Source organism: Octopus bimaculoides, chromosome 2 (assembly GCF_046866305.1).
Source record: "Octopus bimaculoides isolate indiv1 chromosome 2, ASM4686630v1, whole genome shotgun sequence".
In the NCBI taxonomy this organism is placed as follows: Eukaryota; Metazoa; Mollusca; class Cephalopoda; order Octopoda; family Octopodidae; genus Octopus; species Octopus bimaculoides.
In genome coordinates, this window is record NC_142929.1 from 88,488,051 (window position 1) to 88,511,570 (window position 23,520).

Here is a 23,520-nt window from a genome sequence, read left to right on the forward strand (position 1 = left end):
ACATATATACATACACCTAAAAATATACATACATACTAACGCATATAGACTATAACACGCACACTCATATATATACATATATTCATTCATATACACATACCCATATAAAAAAAATTTTTAAATCATTAGCTAAAGTTTTTATATAAATGAAGTAGTTAATGCCTACATTTTATTTTTCGTTCATCAAAAGAATTAAGTAAATTATTATCCTTATGAAATAATATCTCTTTAAATTCATTATTACATAAATTACAAAGGTTATTACTTATATGATAGGATTTAGCTTTACAAACTATCTCCCATTTTAAAATATAGTTAATATTTTTAGATTTAAGTTCCCAAATATATTTACTGAGGCCAGTAGAATTAATCAAATTTCTATTCTTAAATAAGTGCATATGTTGAGCTACTCTTAATTTAATTTTATTAGATGTCGATCCTATATAAATCTTATTTAAATTATAACCATTATGTTTATTTTCATTCAATAATTTCACTATACATTTATACACTACATCTTTCAAATTACATTTATTATTGAAATTACATTTCTAAACATGTACAATTAATTATATCCTGGTCAACATTATTATTATTAAAATTAATATTAGAATAATTATTAAATTTAAATTTATAATACTTATTTAACTTAAATTTATTAAAAGAAGAGATAATATTAGCAACACTATTAGTAGTAGAATAACCTACACCAAAATTATTTTTAGAAAAAATATAATGATATCTTTTATTATCTCTAATGAATAAATCAATAACTTTTAAAACTTCATTAATAATGTTAGTTTTAACTTGAACGCCGTATGGAATAATTAGCCAGAGTTTGTTCTTATTATAGATATTATTGAATTTATTATTGGTATTATTAAATTTATTATTATCATTAAAAAAATTAAAATAATATTTAAAATTGTTTCCATTAAAATTAAGTTTATGTTTAGGTAATTTATTATCATAATACCAATTATTCTTATTATTCTTATTATTACCTAAGAAGACATTATCATGAGTATAAAAGCTATGCTTATTAAAAAGGTCTTTATTATTATTATAATTATTATTACTAAAATTATAAAAATATTTCGGATTATTAAAAAATTTTATATTATTTGTATAACCCGCTTCTTGAAGGGCTTTATTATAATAAGGTGCATGTTTTTCAAAAATCTCTATATTAGAAGATAGTAAAGATATTCTCTTACCTATAGTAAATGTTAAGGATTTTTTAATTGAGGGTGGGTGTTGCTTTTAGCATGAATGTATTTAATATTTTCATTAATCTTATGGTAAGGTTGGGTATTACCAGTAGACAAATTAAGATTAGCATCTAAATAATTAACATTAAAATACTCATTATAAATAGTAATCTTTAAACCATTTCTTTTAAAAAAACTATATATTCTCTTCTTATATAATTCTAGTTTTCTATTAGTGCAATTTTTAGTAAGTAATTTATATATATTTTATCTATAAAGCTCAATTTAATTTTAATTTTTTATAAATTGATTTCAATTGAGTCTTTACCTGTAATTTTGGATTTTGTCCCTAATATTATTTTATATATATATATATATATATATATATATATATATACACACATACATATATACAATCATCTTTCAATGTCCATGTTCTATGCTGACATGGGTTGCAAGCTAGCATAAGTTGGGCATGTGCGCACGCACACACACACACACACACAAAATATAAGCTTCCAAATTCCAATATTACTCCTCAAGTTAAATTCATGTTCATAAAATTACGACAATTAAAAAGGTATTTGATTTCATCCATTTTATGCTATTTTCCATTCATCATCATCAGTATAACAATTGGATAAATGGTCACAGCCCCCTTAAACTTAATACCCTGAAACTGGAAATAAGTATGGAAAGTATACTATTAAAACCATGTGTCCTGATGGCATGAAGGGCAAAAGCTTTTACTATAATGGATCAACAAATGACCTACAACTATTACATCAACCAGAATCATGAGTCACTCATACTTAGCTCTTCAAATAATCAGAAAGTCAGAAGATTTATTATCCTTAAACAAAACAAAGCTTTTGTCAATTCCAACTGTAACAATGACAATTGACTATTGCAGTTCATCCCTTTTCTCTTCACTAGGAAATTAAACTTTATACTTGTAAATCACGTTCCAAAGAAGTATGTCTAAAACATGAACTACCACCACTGACTTTGAAAATTTGGTCCTCATATCAAATCACATTTTCCAGTAACCTCTCATAAATTGTTTTGCTATCTGTTAGTAAAGGATGCTCAGTGCATTATAATTCCTAATTACAGAAAGCAATGCCTTTAAGAAATCTGATTTCAAATAGAAACTGAAAATCTCTTATTTTTGTTTTGTTTCCACAGACTCTATATCATCTGAATATCAAACATCATACTTTGATTGACAATCAGAGCAATCAATGAATGCTATATTGACCCAATCTCATAAAACATAAAATAATTTTTTTAAATAATATATACCTGTAGGAAATTTCTGCTGAGTCTTGACATAATCAGCACCACACTGTTAACGGAAAAATAGTTTAAATAATGAGTTTCATTAGATAGATCAAAACAGAGTTTATAAATGTATGAAACTAGTAATAAAAATATCAAAATATTAAATAAAAAGTAGTTAAATTAAGGTAAACTCAGCTGATATGCAATTATTGACAACATTCATTCTATCTTGGATTCTCTATAAGCTTATCATATGTGTAAGAAAAGAAGAAGAATCTCAAGTTGGTAGGAGAAATAGAACTTCTCTAATGCATATATTATATTATTAGTGATTTGGCTAAATTTATAACACTAAGTTGTTCAGTATAACTCATAAAAATCAGCATTTTTGTTAATTTCTTAGGTTGCAACAAGCTGATATTAAAATAAATTTTAAATGAAACATAAAACCATCTACCTCTGCTACACTCTAACCTTTCACCATCTGACAAAAGATCACCTCCTCCAATGCTCCTGCCCTCTCAAAATTCCTTGTCTTGCAAGTTACTTGGTGACTCTGCCAGTGCTGGTACCATGTAAAAAGCATCCAGTTCACACTGTGAAGTGGTTGGCATCCATCTATAAAAATCATGCCAAAACTGAACTCACCTGGGCTGGTACCACATAAAAAGCATTCAGTTCACTTTGCAGGGTGGTTGATGTTAGAAAGGGCATCCAGCCATAAAACCCATGCCAAAACAGACACAGTAGCCTGGTTTAGTCTTCTACCTGGTTCAAACCATCCAATCCATGACAGCATGGAAAGTGGATGTTAAACGATGATGATGATGACACTGTCATTACTAATTTGTCTTCTTTTACTGACTTCAGTGCCTGGACTATAGCCAAGCTGGAGCACCACTTTCAAGAGTTTTAGATGATAATGTCCACTCCAGTACTTCATGTATTTTATTGACCTTGTTAAGAAGTGAAAGGCAACAAAATGTCACAGGGTATTCTTGTTCACTACACTAGTTTTGTTTATTCCAATGTCAATACACACACATACACACAAGGAATTCCTAGTTTCCATCTACCAAATTTTACTCACAAGGTATTGGTCAATCCAAAGCAATTAGTTTTTATGTAAGAACGCTCCATAAAAACAGTCCTTTTGCTCATCTGTCAGTCCCAATTATTGTGCCTAAACAGGGATAGCAGTTGCCTCTGAATTACTTTTGACTTTACACACTGATGCCCCCAGTTACTGCATTCATTTTTCTATCAACAATATACATTTTCCACCCATGCCAGTATTCACCACTCAGAAGAATTTTTTTTCTTTGATTGTGTGGAATCTGACTGAACCCCTCCATCTTATATTTGGTACACAACACACATTTCCTCACCTCTACAATATTCCCAGAACTATTTTTCATTGTACTAATGTTGATAGCGACACCCCTGAAGGATTTTAACTGACAAGAAAAGGATTTCCAATGGTTGGTGGGGTGTTGTCAGAAATCAAATTTTGCTCACAAGACATTAGTCAATCCAGAGCTATGATACAAGACATATGTTCTTAATGCCATTCAGTGGGCTCAAACTCACTACAAAATGAACTTCTTAACCAAACAGAGCCTTTATAAAAGAGATGCCTGCAATAGCTAGGTTTTGAAAGTGGTTACCCACTGAAGTACTCACCAGGCTTAAGTTTGACATTGTTTAATCCTCTTGAGACACCCAGGCCGATTCATTGGCCCAAGTGATACAAGCTGAGAGGACTTTGAAGCCAATCCATTAGCCCAATGGAACAAATGTTGTGAATGGTTGGTTTTTGAAGTGTAATAGCTAATCACAGATTGTCATTCAGTAGAAGTATCTCAACAGAAAAAAAATTTTGGTTTTTTTGACTACACATACCAAAACACTGTCTCAAACTTCAGTAACTCAATGACAACTAGTGTTTGCAGCATGATATAGTCATAAGCTATAACACTCATTTGCAGTATGATATAGTCATAAGTTATCAATTAGTAAAAAATTCCTCAGTTTCTGCCACCAATCACAACATGCCTCAATGTCAACACTGGTGAAATGCATGTTAATTGCATTACTGTTAGTAAAACACACACAGACTTTTGTAAATACATGATTAATGGTAAAAAAATTCATATCTCTTTTTGGTGAATATAATTCATTTCCTGCCATATATATTTCTACACCTTTATATATATATATATATATATATATATATATATATATATAAATGAAGATATGAAATAAGTTGGCACAGTAATTGTTTCAGAATGAAACTATTCACATGGCGAATAATTTCTTTATTGGTAAGGTGTTAGTGGAATGGCTCCCAAATATGAAATTAGAATAGTAAAATATTTTATTTCATCAAAATTTTTTTAATGACATGAGAGAATGAAATGGAATACAGTAACCGTTATTATCACCACTGTCTCTGCATCAAATTGGACAATTACTCATTTAGCAAATATATTTTATAACCATAAACATTTGCTAAATGAATATTTGTCCACTTGAAACACAGAGAAACCATAAAAACAAAGTTAGATTGGTATATTATGCACCATTAGTTTAGAAAAGTTGTCAGGAAAGATCACTTTCAATATTGCTTAAAAATCTGCTCATCTTGTGTAAGCAAGAGGCACCTGTCAAAAATGAAAATAAAATATTGGAGAGAGAGAGAGAGAGAGAGAGAGAGAGAGAGAGAGAGAGAGAGAGAAAGAAAGAGAGAGAGAGTCTGTTGCAAGATGTAGAGTGTAGACTGCTTGAAAAAAAGAATGTTTAGACCTGATTGAGCAGACCTACAATCAAAAGTATTCCAGACATGACCATCCCATCATTTTTTGAAAATCCATGTAGAGTGCCTCTAGGATTATATATTGTTTATTCACAAATCCACTGAGTGCCTTAAACCTAAATATATTGGAAATGAGATAGCTCAAGCATTTTTTGAAGACGACAGGGTATGATTTTAAAGGAAATTTGACTGCTGTTTCTAGCAGACTGAGTGATCATGAGGACTAAATGAAAAAGAAAGAAGCTTTTACATAGGGTAAGAATTTAGCAATAATAAATGTAAACAAGAAACAATGTCTTGCACCAATGATGAGAGATGTGGCCTGGCTGGTCTTAATGAGATCAGCAAAGTAATATGTAGTAGGACAAGACGATGAGCTGGCAGGAACGTTAGCACGCTGGGCGAAATGCTTAGCGGTATTTCGTCCATCTTTACATTCTGAGTTCAAATTCTGCCGAGGTCAACTTTGCCTTTCATTCTTTTGGGGTCAATAAATTAAGTACCAATTGCGTACTGGGGTCGATCTAATCAACTGCCCCCACCCCCGTCCTCCCCCAAAATTTCAGACCTTGTGCCTAGAGTAGAAAAAAATATGTAGTAGGACACACTCTATTCCAAAAATAAAATCTATACTATAAATTGCAGTGTTCTTGATTGCTTAATTGATTGATTGATTGATTGATTGAGTGTTGGCAGATTCACTCGAGAACGGTGCAGTGGAATCGTGTGAAATTCAGCACAGAGCGGCAGCATGGTCCGCTCATGTTCAGGAGATTTTTATTGCCCTCCAACTTCCATGGTTACCGAGATAATCGATTATTACTTTTTAAGATAGGAATATCCCATTCAAAGTGGGGAGGGGCGATTTTGTTGCCTTTCCCATGCGCAAAATTTTACGAAAAACCAGCACAATAAAGATCATTTTTTTCCAAGTAATGTGGCTGGGTTTGTTTTTCGAAAATTTTAATCAGAGGCACAGAAAAAAAAAATTTCAATTTTTTGTGCATTAAAAAAAAAAAAGCTATAGCTTACGCTCTTTCTAATTACTATGTTTTTTTTTAACTTCAGTTACAAATGTCTTCAAACGTCGACATTCAAACAGCTTTTCCATATTGAAACAAACGGACTCTGCACAGTTGTATTCATCCAGGAACGCGTTTTCAATAATTGAAATTCACAATTCTAATCAGTGTACATGAACGTTCAACCTATGATTGATCTTGAACAGTTTTGATTAACATTCTTGTGTCGCCAATACAACAACCGCACTACCATATATTTTTCTTTTAAGGCGAGGCTATACCACAAATAAGGTTCCGTGACTACATGGGGCTATGGGTACACACGTGAAGTTAGTTTTACAATATCGACCGGCAAAATCCTTAGCATCGTATTGTTTTGGGGTTGTTTTTACTTTTTTTTGTTTTTGGAATTTTTTTTTTTTTTAATTTTTTAGTTCTTTTTACTATTCAAAATATACATAGGAAATAGCTTTTAACCAAATCCACCACACTGCCCGATTGAAACCGGGAAAAACAGCTAGTATTATATAGAACAGAAAACAGCAGTGTGCACAACCATCAAATTAAATATTTTGACAGTAATGAAGATCAGCATAAGGTACATGTATATGTTTATAGTTAAATATAAGACTTAAAATCCAAGTCTGTGCAATAGTTAATCTTTAGAAAGCTTTTAAATGTGGAAAATAAATAATCCTTAATTAGAAAGGTTTAATTCTAAGTTCAGATTTATTATACTGTCTACATTAATCTACATTTGTAAAATGAAAAATAAAAAGAAATGATACAAAGCTTACTTGATAATTTAATATGCCATCACTGCCATCATTTTTCAGCTCTATGTCCAAAGCATCATTTAGATGACGCTTTAATAATTCTACTTTAGCAGCACCAACACCATTTGCAGCATCTAGCACCAATTTAGGCTTATACAGTCCAGGACAAGAGCGACCCTATTTAAAGCAAAACAAAAACAAAAATGTGGTCTTTGCTATCACAGGAAAATAGTCAAGACTATACTATCATGTTTGAAAAGGTCTTTTTCTGAAATGCTAATGAAATCTGACTTCAGTTTTGGGCTCCTTTTAGTTTTCAGTTCTAATCAGCTAATTCACTTCACAACCACTAAATCTGCAGGAAATTAATTTATAATCAGCAATAAATTCTTTTTACACTTGGTAGTTGGTCTTCTGAATTTGCACTTCACGTTTAATTATTAGTTAAGTAAAAAATATCTTCAGAAGATCAGAAATTATTGAGTTAATTTTGAAGAATGTTGATATGCTGACATATCTAATGAAAGTCAAATTCGAAACAGAATGCCAAGTACTGTCCCTCTCACAAGTTTTGTCACTAGCGGACTAAAGAAATTAAATTGCACACACACAAGGCTTACTGTCTAAAATAATATCGTAATAATAATTTTATATATTATACATTCAGTGCACATATACTTTTGTCACAGAAAAACAAATTGTACAATGTAAGAGTTTTGTACACTTACACAACTAAAAATTAGAGAGAACACTGTTAACAAGTTGTCAAAATGATAATGTAATACGTTCTTGATAAATGGTTACTACAAAGAAATACAATTTTTGGCTACTAACAGTAAAACACAACAATTGAGTGTTTTGCTATCTTGCTGTAATAAATCATTCCAAGAGCTAGAAAAAAGCAAGAAGAAAACTATTTCAATGTATCAACCCTTGAATTATTAAAGAAAGGAACCCTTTGACAGGTTCCTCACAACGTTTTTCAATTCAAATATAACAAAGTACAAGCCAATGATAACAGTCAAACACATAAAGATTCATACTTACTGATCCTCTTAGCTTAAGAAAAGCAGTAGATAGTTTCTCATAATAACCATTCTCTGTTGGTTTACCATATCTCATCTGAGTGTTTTGACAACGAACAACATAATGAAGCATGGGAGTTGTCATCTGGCCTACAAAAAAAAAAAAAAAAAAATGTCAGCAGCCATCAAGTACTCTTTGGCAAAACACATAATTCTCCTGTTTTTAGTCAAAATAGTTGATAACAAGTTGTACTCATCACTTATGATTGAATAATGCCAACCCTCACCTGTCAGTAAGGTGAGGGTTGGTAATAAGTACAGTGATGAATTCTGGGTAGAGGTAGGGGTCCACGAAGGATCTGTCCTCAGCCCCCTCCTATTTAACATAGTCCTCCAGGCGATAACAGAGGAATTCAAGACAGGATGCCCCTGGGAGCTCCTCTATGCTGATGACCTTGCACTAATTGCTGAGTCACTATCAGAACTAGAGGAGAAGTTTCAGGTGTGGAAGCAGGGTCTAGAATCGAAGGGCCTTAGAGTCAACCTAGCTAAAACCAAAGTCCTAATAAGTAAGAAGGTAGACACAACACAAACCCCTTCAGGTAGATGGCCCTGCTCAATCTGTAGAAAAGGTGTAGGTAGAAACTCTATAAGATGTACCCAGTGCAAGCTATGGACACATAAGAGGTGCAGCAATATCAAAGGCAGGTTAACTAGGAAGTTAGATTTTGTATGTGGCAGATGTTCAGGTGCAATAAACACTGTAAATATGCAGAAAACAACTTCTGTCTCATTTCAGGGAGAAAAACTAGACATAGTTGATAGCTTTCGCTATCTGGGTGACCAAGTTAGTAGTGGGGGTGGGTGCGCTGAAAGTGTAGCTGATAGAATACGAATAGCCTGGGCAAAGTTCAGAGAGCTCTTACCTCTGCTGGCGACAAAGGGCCTCTCACTCAGAGTAAAAGGCAGACTGTATGACGCATGTGTACGAACAGCCATGCTACATGGCAGTGAAACATGGGCCGTGACTGCTGAGGACATGCATAAGCTCGCAAGAAATGAAGTCAGTATGCTCCGATGGATGAGTAATGTCAGTGTGCATACCCGATAGAGTGTAAGTATCTTGAGAGAAAAGTTAGACCTAAGAAGCATCAGTTGTGGTGTGCAAAAGAGACGATTGCGCTGGTATGGACATGTGGCAAGAATGGATGAGGATAGGGTTAGGGTTAGGAAGAGCTTGCAAGCCAAGTGAGACCAAAATCCAAGGCCTCTGCCAGGGGTGTAGCCAGCCCATTTACGCGTAACATTCTTTCATTGGACACTAAACTCCGCTTGCGAAGACATGTTGAAGCTAGTGAAATCGGAATTGAAATCGAACTAAATTTGTAGGAACACTAAACTTGGCTTGGAAAGACCTGTTGGGGCAAGCGAAAGCGAAATCGTGATGGCACATATACCAGATGAGCACTAAGAGCACCGTCTGAGCATGATCGTTGTCAGAGTAGCTGTCTGACTTCTGTGTCGGTGGCACGTAAATAGCACCAGCATGATTGTTACCAACGTCGCCTTCCTAGCACTTGTGCCAGTGGCACGTGAAAAGACATTCGAGCCAGATCGTTGCCAGTGCCGATGGACTGGCTCCTGTGCAGGTGGCATGTAAAATACACCATTTCAAGCATGGCCGTTGCCAGTACCGCTTGACTGGCCTTCGTGCCGGTAGCACGTAAAAGCACCCACTACACTCTCAGAGTGGTTGGCATTAGGAAGGGCATCCAGCTGTAGAAACTCTGGCAAATCAGATTGGAGCCTGGTGTCACCTCCTGGTCCACCAGTCCTCAGTCAAATCGTCCAACCCATGCTAGCATGGAAAGCGGACGTTAAACGACGATGATGATGATGATGAAAGTAACAGTCAAAAATAAAGAGAGCAATAAAAATGAAGTGACAATAAGATAAATACTGTTAACAAATAATTTTTTCAAATAATAAAAAATAACATGAATAAAGAATTGTTATTATTGTACTTACCAAAATCATTGAAGTCAGAAGAAAGAGCTTCAACAGCTTTAAGAAACCCAGTAGCTAAAGTTACACATGAAGGTCTGAAATAAAACAGAACAAGATATCAAAATAATATTTAACTAGTGAAACCAGTAGAATTTCCACAACCCTTTTTACTGTCCAACCACTACTAAGGTTTCATTACAAAGCTTTTTTCAACAAAATTTCAATGGATTGACCACATCAAATTGAAAAGAAACCTTCTTCTCTGTCTGTCTGTCTCTATCTATATCTCTATCCTTTTCCCATCCTTTATCATTTTTTCCCTCTTTCTTGATTGTCCTGAAACCGCTCTCTCTTTGTCTATTCCCCCACTTCTTGCTTTTCTTTTTCTCTTTCCCCCCTTTTCCAAAAAAAACAAAAACATTTTTCTCCTCTTCTCAACAAGGCAAAAAAGCATCTGATTTATACAAATGAACAACGAAACATTCTGTTCTTACCATTTTGACTTTATCTGAACAAGTTCAATAAACCAACAAAAGCACTAATAAAGAATTATCCAAAATTTTGACTGCCCCTCCTTTTTCTCAATATATATATGTATATATATATATATATATATATATATATATATATATATATATATATATATATATATATATATATATATATGCACATATGTAAGTGCACACACACATACACATATACCTAATGATATATACTGGTGTGTGTGCATATGCCATGCCTGAACAGGCAAGCAGGTCTTCCCTCTCGAAGTGTGCTATCAACCAATGCAGTCCTTTGCCATCTCTTCAGCAAAACGCCACAAATTTAGATCTGTCTTCACCACTCCATGCTAAGTGTTCTTAGATCTTCTTCTTCCATGAGTTCCATTCTTCTTGAATACTTGACACTTCATTATATAGCTGTTCTCTTCCATGTGCAGTCTTCTCTCTTGCACACCACATCTGATTCCACTTATGATCAATTTTCCTCTCAGTTCATTTGTGTTCTGTCATCCATTCACACTAGTATTACACAATCAGAAGAGCATGCTCACTTCATTTCTTTCTAGATTTAGTAAGTAAGATATATATGCCCTTATGCTATTCAAACAACTTCAGAGCAACATGCAAATCTGGTTTATGAACAACTTCTTTTGTCTTCCTTTTCAACTCACAAAGCAACAGAAAGTACATAGATTATGAATAAAATAGACAAATACTTTATTTTCCTTTATGGTGTTGGTTTTATAGTTCAAACCCAACAAAACTTGTTCACAAATAATCCTTTATGAAAGAATAAAATAAGGAATTTTGTTTACATGCTAAATATTCATGAAACAAGCCATTTTACTGTAGAGTAGGCATAGATTTAATTTTTAATAGGTTTCTGTTAAGTTAAAGCACAATACCTACAGTACAGTTTGAATTCATGACCAATGTCTTGATAGTCAGCATCTTAATCACAAAACAATCAAACCCTTTTAAACATAACAAAAATTAATTAAAGAAAAGCTTGCTTAGAAATGAAAATATAGGATGCTTGAGATAAATTTGACAGTTCACATAAAAAGAAAACAAATCCTAGTATCTCATCCAAAAATAAAAGTATTTAAAAAAATTAAAAAATATCAACTAGATTCTGGCTAGAAGATAATTTACTCAAAGTAGTCACACTCAGCTTCCACCATGGTCTTAAGATGGCTCCAGAACCTGGCACATGTATTCCTCTCTGTGTCCCTGAGAAGATCTTCAAACACCTCCTTGATCTTGGTCACCAGCTCAGCCTTAGTGTTGCATGCAGAGTGGTTGATGTCTTTCTTAACTGTGCCTCATACATCGTAATCCATGGGATTACAATTGGGAGAATAAGAAGGCCAGAAACTGAGATAGGTGAAGTCGAAGAAATTCTCTTACAACCACTTATGACTCTTTTGGAGGTATGACAAGGAAATGAATCCTGCTACTGCACATATGGCCTTCCAGCAACAACTCTCTCCAGCTAGGGATTGACTACAGTTTCCAGCAGTTTCACAAAGTCATCTGAACTGAGCCTAAGGCTCTGTTCAAAGATGTGGGCATGATTCTTGGTGTATGAACACCTGCTGTGTCCCTTCCTATTAGCCACAACTTTGTAGTCTCCATTGCAGCTGTCCATGTCATGTCTTATAGCCTTTACAGTGTTAGCAGATCATTGAGTAGCAGTCATGATGTTGGCACTTTGATACCTGGCATGAATCATCATGATACAGGTAACTCTCTTCCAATATTCAAATGGCTTCTTGTTCTCCATGTCAGCTAACTTTTTCTCGACTCTAATCTCTATGCTCTCCAATGCCATTAACTGTTCATTGATATATCAAGCTGTTCCTGAAAAAAGGAGTCATAAAAATCGTCAAATTTCACTTGAACATGCTGCACATATTTCAATTGTAAACTGTTCAGAGAAGAAATACTCCCTAAAACTTACCTTGTATCTTTGGCAAGAAACACAGAACCCTTCACATTCATATCAATATCTTCAGACTTAATAATTTTCATCATTACAGAATCTATTTTAGAATCTCTGAAAATAAATCAATAAATAATCAGATTCAGGTTAATAATACATCAATAGGAATATATTTGACGTCAAAAGGCAATGGTGTAAAAACACCATTGCCTTATAACAACCATCTTTCAAGCAGATGACCCCAACAAAAAAATATAAATCAAAATAAGGAGATGAATACAATGAATTATTACACAATTACAATATGGCTAATAAAAAATTAAAACAGAAAATTTTTTTAAAATTTTAATTTTGAAAAACATTGAACTTACGAAACATTTGCCAATTCTACTGCATATTTTTCCCAACTTGCTGCTAACATATCTCCCATAGGATCCACAATTTTAATGCCATTGTCTTCAACAGGGTTATGTGAAGCAGTTATCATTGCTCCAATTGTGGCTGGAATACAAAGCAACACAGAATGCAGATATTGTTTTATAAAATGTGAGAATTGATTAGACTTCTATGCATGATATTATTTTAGACAGCAGTAATGAAATTACATGCAGATAATAGATGAAAAAGTTGTGACGTTTTAAGAGAAAAAACATATTCCTTTAATTAACTAAAGATAAATGTAGAAGCATTGATGGACAATGTAACAATAATTGCTGGAAAACAATTAAATAGATTAAGTAACTATTGATTTTATTATCATTTCTCTAAGAGAGGAGGTAAAATCAAATGAACTGATCCTAGTACATGTTTTGGTTATTTTATTAACAGCAAAAAGATAAATACCTAAATTAATAGGATTTTAACTTAAAACTCAGAGAGATGAAACTAAATATTGTAACGATAGTACTCCACTGTCTTTGCCAGACACAGCCCTTGATTAAATAAACCATTAATAAATATATTTAAAATGTAACACAATACAAACAAATATATGAAAAAATCCTTGGTTAAATTATTTAAATTGTGTATTTAATGAGAGATATTCTATGTAAAAAAACATGCTGGTTCTTGAAATGTTGCAGGAAACTTAACCATTTATGTTGCCAAGCATCTTCATAGAGCATGACAGTAACCATGTAAAAATTAATGAACATGGACATACATGTCTTGCAAGTCATCTGCATACATACCTAAACAATAAGCATTGAACCAATCATATCTATTTGTCATTTAGATAATTGAGCATAAAAAATAAAGAGCAATACTTGGACCTAAATATTGCTCTAGTTTTTAGGGAGATCAAGGTTTAGAAAAGACTAAATGCAGCAATTCTTACCTTTTGTGCACTTAGATCTTAACACAGCAAGGATACCCATTCGAAACATGACATGAGACAAGTCAGTGGCTCTAAAAAATTAAAAAACATAGTCATAGCAAATCTTTTTATTTTTCTCGACATATATAAAGTAACAAGAAGGCAGAACCATTAATGCATCAGACAAAATGCCTAAACAGCATTTCTTCTGGTTTGTTACATTTTCGATTCAAATTCCACCAAGGTTGACTTTCCCTTTCATCTTTTCAGGATTGATAAAATAAGTACCAGTTGAGCATTTTGGTCAATGTAATCAACTAAACATGTCCCACTAAAATTGCTGATTTTGTGCCAACATTTGAAATGATTATTATTGACAGACTTTTTAGACAAACAAACAAAATGCCTTGTGGTATTTGTTCCAGTTGTTCAGATTCTGAGAATCCTACCGAAGTCAACTTACTTCTCATCTTTTCACAGACTTTGAGTCTAGGGAAGAAAGGGTGATGACATGGCAGAATAGTTGGAACATAAGAAAAGATGCCTTGCAGTATTTGTTTGGCTCTTTATGTTCACAGTTCAAATGCTACTGAGATTAACTTTGCCTTTCATCCTTCCAAGGTTGATAAAAAAAGTACCAGTCGACTACTTGGGGTTAATGGTATCAAATGATCCCCTCTCTTAAAACCTCTTGACCTTGTATCTAAGTCATCATCATCATCATCATCATTATTACCTCCTTCTTAGCGAAGGCAGAAGTATTACTTTCAGTTATGTTTGTTTGTTTGTTTGTCCATGGACAAGATATTTCAAGAACCACTAGATGGATTCGGATGAAACTTTCAGGGATGTTTAGCCTTGTGACTGGCGCAAACTGATTAGATTTTGGGATTGATCCAGTACCGAACAAGGACTTCAGTAGTTTAGCATATTTAAAAAATCCAAAAATTAAAAATTGTGTTACATACAAAATGTGGTAATGACAATTTGACATCTATGTTTAGCATATTAGGTGTCCACTTTAGTGGTCATTCCTCTTAATTTTGCAAAACCAGCATCCTCTATGGGCTTCCAAAAATCCACAAGAGCAAAATTATTACCGAAGCTTGCAAAAAGTCCACTTCAACCTGCATCACTGTACCACATCCCACTGATCTCAAACTGAGACCAATTGTGGCAGGCCCAAACTGTGAAACACACAGATTAAGCAACTTTATTGATATCCTCCTGAAACCAATACTAAACCACATACCAAGTATTGTTAGAGATGATCTGGACCTACTAAATCATCTCCCCAAACATACCAATAAAGACATTTTCATTGTCTCCTTTGATGTAATAAACCTCTACACTATGATACCACATCAATATGGACTGGAAGCCATTAAATTCTGGCTAGAAAAATACCCCAATGAGGTCCCAGAAAGAATAAAAAAAGAATTCATCATTGAAGACCTGAAGTTTATTCTCCAGAACAATTTTTTGAATTTTAATAATAACACCTACAGACATGTATCAGGGAATGCAATGAGTACTAAAGTTGCCCTACATATGCAAACCTGGTGATGGCCTACTTAGAATTACAAACCTATGAAAAATCCAAAACTAAATATGACTTGTCTTTCCACAAATACTTGTTGGAGAATTGAAAACAGCACTTGGATGATTGCCTCATCCTATGGTCCCACACACTCGACCAACTGATTGATTTCAAAAACTTAATCAACAGTGTCAACAACCATATCCAATTTACAATGGAATATAGTCAAGACCAACTTCCTTTTCTTGACATTCTCATTATAAAAAAGGCGCCAACATTGAAACTGACATCCATTACAAACCTACTGATTCCAAGCAATACCTTCTGTTCACCTCCAATCACCCAAAGCACACGAAGACAAACATTCCCTTCAACCTAGCGAGAAGAATCTGTGCAATTGTCTCAAATCGCAGAACACAAAATAAAAGACTTCAAGAACTAAAGGCAAGTCTTCTTGAAAGACATTACCCAGCATCACTAGTTGACAATGGAATAGAATGAGCTAATACAATTGCAACCCAAGACCCACGGAAACAACACACACACGGCACATTAAATAGTCTCCCATATCTCTCAACACACAATCCAAGAAATGCAGAAGCTTACACAATTATATACGAGAACATCCCACTACTGAATCAAGACCCTCGTCTAAAAAAAGTACTCGCAACCCATAAAATAATAAAAAGCAAAAGACAACCCAAATCCCTAAAAAAGCTACTCACCAATGCAAAATTACCCAACACAAGCCCACCACCCAAAAAATGTGGTCGTTCCAACTGCAGGACTTGCATCCACTTCATTGATGGAACAACATACAAATTTCAGTTGGGACACACTTTTGTCATAAAAAATGACTTCACCTGCACATCAAAGAATTTAATTTATGCCATAAGGTGTGAAGGGTGCCACAAAGATTACATAGGGCAAACGAGCCTCACCTTCAGAGAAAGGATGACAGTCCACCGCCAACAATTGAGGGGTCCCACCACAAGACAGATACCACTCAGTGGGCACTTAGATCTCTGTGCACAAAACAAGTTCCCCAAATTCCTAGTTTTCCCATTATACCAATGCCCAGACAACACCACTGACCAAACATGAATAAATAGGGAAAATAATCTTATTCAAAAATACAGACCACAACTCAACATACTCTAACATAACCCCCTCCCCAGGTGCACACCCAAAACAAACACACAAAGATGTACAAAATCACACACACACACAAATACAATGCAAACCTCCAACACAAACACATACACAATCACAATATCCCCACACTAGAGCACAAACCTACACACATTCCAAGAAAAAACATATGCATATATACACTCACAATACGATTCCAGCAACCATAACCAACACCCACATACGTAAACATGTACATACACACACCTACACACCACTCCGACAATTACAAATCACATTCACACACACATATATGCACACATATGTACACACACACACACACAAACACCAAACGCCCGTTCCCCAGTAAAAAAAGAAAAACACACACACATACACACACAATGCAATCCTAACAACCACAACAAACCCTCACAAACACATAAGCATGCACACACACAATGACACACCTGCCCGATAAATGCAAGACACATAGACACAGTCACACACCCACACGTATACACACACATACTGCACTAACAATACAAAGAAACCTAATCACTCACAATTACAGCGTGCACACACACACACACGGAAACTACATAAACCATACCCACATACACACACACACACACACAAACGCATACTCAGTACCAACATAGACAAAACGCACGTGCAGACACATACACACCACACAGATAAACGCAACACACAAGGACACCTAATGAATACAACACACATACACACCCACACATACCCACACACACATACATATGCACCCCCACACACACACATACGGTTGCTCACTCACACACACACACACACACCACAAGGACAATTCAAACAATACAAACATACTCAGAGACACACACACACTCATGTACACACACATAACATCCCCACCAACACAAAACACAAACATACACACGCACACATACATACGTACACATACATATGCTCCCTCACACACATACGGTTGCTCACACACACCACAAGGGTTTTTAAAACAACACGCACATTCTCAGAGACACACACATACCCGCATACACACACACTCCCACACATAACACCCCCATCAACACAAAGCACACAAACATACACACGCACACATACATATGCACCCTCACACATACATATGGTTGCTCACACACACACACACCACACGGACAATTAAAACAACACATACATACTCAGACAGAGACACACACACACTCTCACATACACACACAGAACATCCCCACCAACACAAAAAACACAAACACACATATACACACACTCACAGATGCACACATACACACATGCGAACAAACACATACACACACACAACACCCTAACAAATATTAATCACACACACACACAAACGTGCACACATACACACACGCTACAATAAACTTTGGGACCAATCAAAAATGGCCCACAATTCCCTAGCTTACACACAAGAGCGAAAACGTCAAAAAGATGGGTCAGTTCCTCTCCAATATTTTGTAAATCCTTAAATATATGTATTTTAATACTTAAACTGTTTTTAACATTTTCTTATCATTATCAGAGAATGTATATTTGTATTTTAATATTTTTGTGATAACCAGTTTTTAACACTACAAAGCTTATACAAAGCTTTTAAACATATTCTTCCTATTATTATCAAAGAATGTATATATGTATTTCAATACTTAAACTGTTTTTTAAACATTTTCTATTATTATCAAAGAATATATATATATGTAATTTTATATATGTATTTTAATAGTTAAACTGTTTTTAACATTTTCTTATTATTATCAGAGAATGTATATATATATGTATTTTAATACTTTATATTTTACTTTTGACAATCTTTTTCTAAAAAAGTGAAACCGCTAAAGTGAATAAACATCTTTAAAATTGCATTTTCAAACCTTCTTTCATATATATATATATATATATATATATATATATATATATATATATATATAAGTATATATATATCGGAGTGGTTGGCATTAGGAAGGGCATCCAGCTGTAGAAACTCTGCCAGATCAGATTGGAGCCTGGTGTAGCCTTCTGGTTTGCCAGTCCTCAGTCAAATCGTCCAACCCATGCTAGCATGGAAGGCGAACGTTAAACGATGATGATGATGATGATATATATATTATTTAAGTAAATATATATGTATATATATATTTATTGCATTGTTTATTGTCTCTAATCATTCGAATCTTCAGATTGAGAGATTGAAGAAAGAGCTAAGGGAGTTTTTGAAGGACTTTTACAATCTGAACAGTGTATACGAGAATAATCCTACAGTAACAAATTTTGGGGACATCACTCTTGATCTTAATACTAACCTATACTACCCTTTTTGAAAACCAAATCAAACTTTCTAATACATCAATGTATCCTCCAATCATTCTAAATCAACCATCAATAGCATTGTAACTGCAATATCCATTAGTCTCAAACCTATCAGCTAATGAAAACATTTTTAATCAATATGCCCCTATTTATAATTATGCTTTAAAATTAAGCGGGTTTACTAATAATATTAAATATATACACAATACAAAATTAAAAACAAAACTGGCCAGCATCATTGATCATAAGAAACAGATCTCGGATAGCAAAACTCTCTATTCGATCCCCTAGAAGCTCACATTAAGTTGATAAGGACCAATATTTGTGCTGATAAAATGAAGTTTAACAATGATAGGAATAAAGGAGGTAAAGTTGAAAATGAAAGTAATAATAATAAAAATAAAACTGATGTGGACACCATGGATGATAAGGATAATAACAGATGTAGAGATGGTAGTAATAAGAATTATAAATATGAACAGAATTATAAAGTTAGGTCTATGCCAAATGAAGGTGGAAATAAGTATGAAAATAAAAATGTGAATAGCTTTACATATGGCAAACTAAGTCAAACAACATATTGTAAGCCCACTTTTAATAAAAAATCTAGGAATTGTCAAGTCATTTGGTTCGCTCACCCTTTTCAGTTAGAATGAAAGGTCTACCAAGATTATTCTTTAAATTATTGAAAGAAAACTTCCCAAAACATCATAAATATTACTCAATATGCAATAAATCATCAATAAAGCTAGCTTATTCGGTCACTCCCAATCTCAGGTCTATTATCGCTTCAATAAACAGGAATGAAATAAGATACCGTAATGATGATGCCCTGGGAAGGACCCTGGGTCTCGATGACAATCAGTTAGACAGCCTGTTCCAAAGAACATTCAGGCCAAGACACTGGATAACTTCCAAAAGTCTTTGACCTGGCAGTGTTACCGAGGAGCCCTACCTGTTCAGGATAAGCTCACCAGACATGGCCGCCTTGGACCGTTGGCCTGTCCAAGATGTGGGCGGGACGTGGAAACAGTCCTGCACGCTATTGTTCAGTGTCCGAGTATATCAGAAGTGTGGACTTACACAGAATATCTGTTGTCAGATGGAAGAAGTGTACAGCTATCGTCTGAGTCAATCCTAAAAATTAACCCACCGGATTTCCTTACAGAAGAAGGTAAGAATTGTTTTCTCGTAGTAGTAGCAATTGCAAAAGAGGTGATATGGAAGTCAAGAATGAAAGGTACTGTGACAGACAGCTTTGTCTCTGGTCTCGCTTTGGTGAATATTTTCATGTTTCACCTGAAAAGGAAGGTGGGGCTGAAAAGGAGGTGTCTGTCAGAGTATATGTTCAAAAAAAGATGGACGCGTGTAGCACGGATGCTGGGAGTGAAAGGCCCTGTGTGAGCACGTCGTAAGGACTACCAAAGGTGTCAGTTGAGAAGACAGGGCTCGTGGGGTCGGAGCATACCTGTCTTTTTAAACCCCATATTGTCTTTTATTGTATGTTATTGTCTTTTGTGTCCCATTCATTTTCTTTTCACTTTGTCATTATAAATTTTTATATCATCCATTGTATATGACCCCCAAATCATATTGTGTTGTCCCCTCTATGTACGCCTGTATAGGTAATAAAAAATCATTTTTCAGCTGGCTGGTATGTAATTGTATAATTGTATTTCTGTATTTGCTTTTTCTGTATTGTGTGAAAACATCCTGATGAGGGGAATGTCAGTTTTAAAAATATGAAATATATATTACTTCGCACGTCTCTGAAATGGCCTGTAGTTAGAATTTTAAAATTTTTGTATTATTTTCGTGGTATTTTAGTATGTCCTTTTAATGTTTTACATCATCATCATAATCGTCGTTTAATGTCTGCTTTCTATGCTAGCATGGGTTGGACGATTTGACTGAGGACTGGTGGACCAGGAGGCAACACCAGGCTCCAATCTCATCTCAAATTTTTATTACACCAATGTAAAATTCACTGTGTTTTATGTATCACATCGATATTTATCTATTCATATGTATTTTAATATTTATATATTTGGAATTTTTATATCCGTTTTATGAATGTAGAAGAATATATGCATATATTTGATTTTGAGTGTGGTTATTAATTATGTTCCTCTAGTTTCCACTTGCATTGCCCCCATTGAGATTATTAAGTGGAATATAGCTCACTTGGAGCACAACAACTCCAGTCTGTATTTTATTTACAAGTATTAACACTAACAATCTCAAAATAAAGCAGTGTATTTTATATATTTATATATATATATATATAATAAGCAAGAGGTAATGCAGTACAATTGTCTCAAGCAACTCCATTTAATTGAAAAATGCAACCATTACATCAATTTAAATGCAGAGCAATCTTCAGCTGCATAAATACATAGAATTAAATTAAATTAAAACAGATGGACACATTAATCTAATTGTATATTTGTATTTATTTACTAAAGTTTCTAGAGATAATATAATATAGATTTCCATTAGTTTAGAATTTATTACCAGTGTTCAATAATTTGTATTACTTGATTGTTTATAATTAATAATATTATTAGGGTTTTCTCCCTTAGACGGACTATTATTCAGGAGGAATTTTGAATATGGATCAACCTTAGAGATTATAAATCTTTTCTGGTGTTTACTTTTTACCCTGAGGATGTGTAAGGAAATTTACTTATTTAACTTGAATTAAGAGTTGAATCTGACCTTATACAGAAATGTATACATAGGTAATAAACTTTAATATATATGGATTTAGCGTCAAAGCTCTTATTTAAATTTTTGATATATAACCAAGGAGATCGATTCATAAGGAGTTTACTATAGACCTTTATGGACGAATTTTTAATATTTTGGTAACGATTACATGTTTTATCTTACCAATACATTTGGTAGATATCATTATATGAACACACACACACATATATATATATATATATATATATATAAGAATTTAAGGATTGGAGAAAACGCATGTTATAATTGCATACTTTATTCCTACATATGTTTCAAAGGATTACAACCTGTGTGATCCATAGGGATCTTTGATATTAAAATTGTAACCTTCTCATCAGGGAAAGCATGGGAATCATCTTAAACGTAAGACATTATGATCGATTATGAAAACAATAGATGGATAAGGTTATGACTTGATTCATTTGAAAAAAACCGTTAGAGAATTGGACGCTGCCGGATAGTGGGTTGGACAACACATACCAATCAATGTGTAAGAGCGTACATGCATACATAAATACACATACACAAACACACACATATACATGCATACTGATACACACACACACACACATATACATATATATATGTATATACCGGATGGCAACACCAGGCTCCAATTTAGATTGGAGCCTGGTGTTGCCATCCGGCTTCACCAGTCCTCAGTCAAGTCGTCCAACCCATGCTAGCATGGAAAGCGGACGTTAAACGACGATGATGATGATGATATATATATATATATATATATATATATATATATATATATATATATCAAAAAATAAGCAACACGGATTTCAAAGGTGATTGCAGTACGCACGTTTCATGCTACTCCAATTTATTTAAGTAATGCAAGCATTACATTAAATGCAACATGAAGAGCAATCTTTTTTGATTTTGATCACCTATCCTTATGGGATACGATATTCGGGTGCCTACGCATAAGTACCATATTCAACCTTGAATCTATATCTAAACCGTCTATATATATATATATATATATATATATATATATATATATATATATATATATATATATATATATATATATAGGTTTAAATTTAGATTCAAAAATTGAATATGGTACTTATGTTTAGGCACCAGAATATAGTATGGAATGGTATTATATAAAAACCATTCTAAAAACTAGGTGATCAAAAAATCAAAATAAGTAACACAGATTTTAAAGATGGTTGCAGTATGCACGTTTCATGCTACTCCATTTATTTAAGTAATGCGAGCATTACATTAAATGCAATATGTAGAGCAATCTTCAGCTGCACAAAAATGCAGAAAATTACAGTAGAATAGACATATTATAATTGTGGCAACATTTCAATCCAAGTGGGAGGAAGAATACATAAAAATCCATCTTGACATAGCCAAGTCTATCAGGCTAGTAATTGGTTCTAGGCAAAAATTCTAACTGTCTCTGATTTTATTGTCTCTTATCTAGTAGTAAAAGTATAAGGAACAATCACTTCTAAGGAAAAGGGAAGGTGTAAGCATTATGCATGGACATGGATATAAAGGATATGGTTATAAAGGTTTCTCTGGTCAGAGTGGCAACACTCTTTAGGTTGGGTTTTTTTTACTACTATCAAAATGTTGAGGAATTAAACCCTAGGTATATAGGTCAAACGGCTTTTTCTTTAGTCTGAATAGAGCATCAGTATTGTTTTACAGACATCAATATTAGTTTAAACAATATTTTAACAATAAGAGGTATGTTAACAACAATAAAATGAAATGTCCTCGTTAAGAGATTTAACATTGAAATGTAGTTAGTTTATACAAAAATCATGAAGTAATGTCAGTATTGAATTCAGAGGCTATAAGGTCTAAGGTCTAAGGATAATAAGTATATTGGGTT

The 23,520-nt window shown here is 33.8% G+C and overlaps 2 protein-coding genes across 2 annotated transcripts in view; one reads left to right on the forward strand and one right to left on the reverse strand.

Annotated features, from left to right (window-relative positions):
• Nucleotides 1-23,520, reverse strand: part of LOC106875741 (phosphoacetylglucosamine mutase) — a 92,264-nt gene that overhangs the window by 60,441 nt on the left and 8,303 nt on the right. Inside the window, exons 2-8 of the mRNA XM_089347131.1 lie at nucleotides 13,925-13,995; nucleotides 12,960-13,089; nucleotides 12,607-12,702; nucleotides 10,162-10,235; nucleotides 8,156-8,283; nucleotides 7,130-7,285; nucleotides 2,517-2,559 (exon numbers count right to left, since the gene is read on the reverse strand). Of these exons, the coding sequence (XP_089203257.1) occupies nucleotides 2,517-2,559; nucleotides 7,130-7,285; nucleotides 8,156-8,283; nucleotides 10,162-10,235; nucleotides 12,607-12,702; nucleotides 12,960-13,089; nucleotides 13,925-13,995 (698 nt within the window). The remainder of the gene's footprint in view (nucleotides 1-2,516; nucleotides 2,560-7,129; nucleotides 7,286-8,155; nucleotides 8,284-10,161; nucleotides 10,236-12,606; nucleotides 12,703-12,959; nucleotides 13,090-13,924; nucleotides 13,996-23,520) is intronic.
• The window catches only part of LOC106875813 (E3 ubiquitin-protein ligase TM129), a 62,667-nt gene that overhangs the window by 7,877 nt on the left and 31,270 nt on the right, over nucleotides 1-23,520 (forward strand). The window lies entirely within an intron of this gene.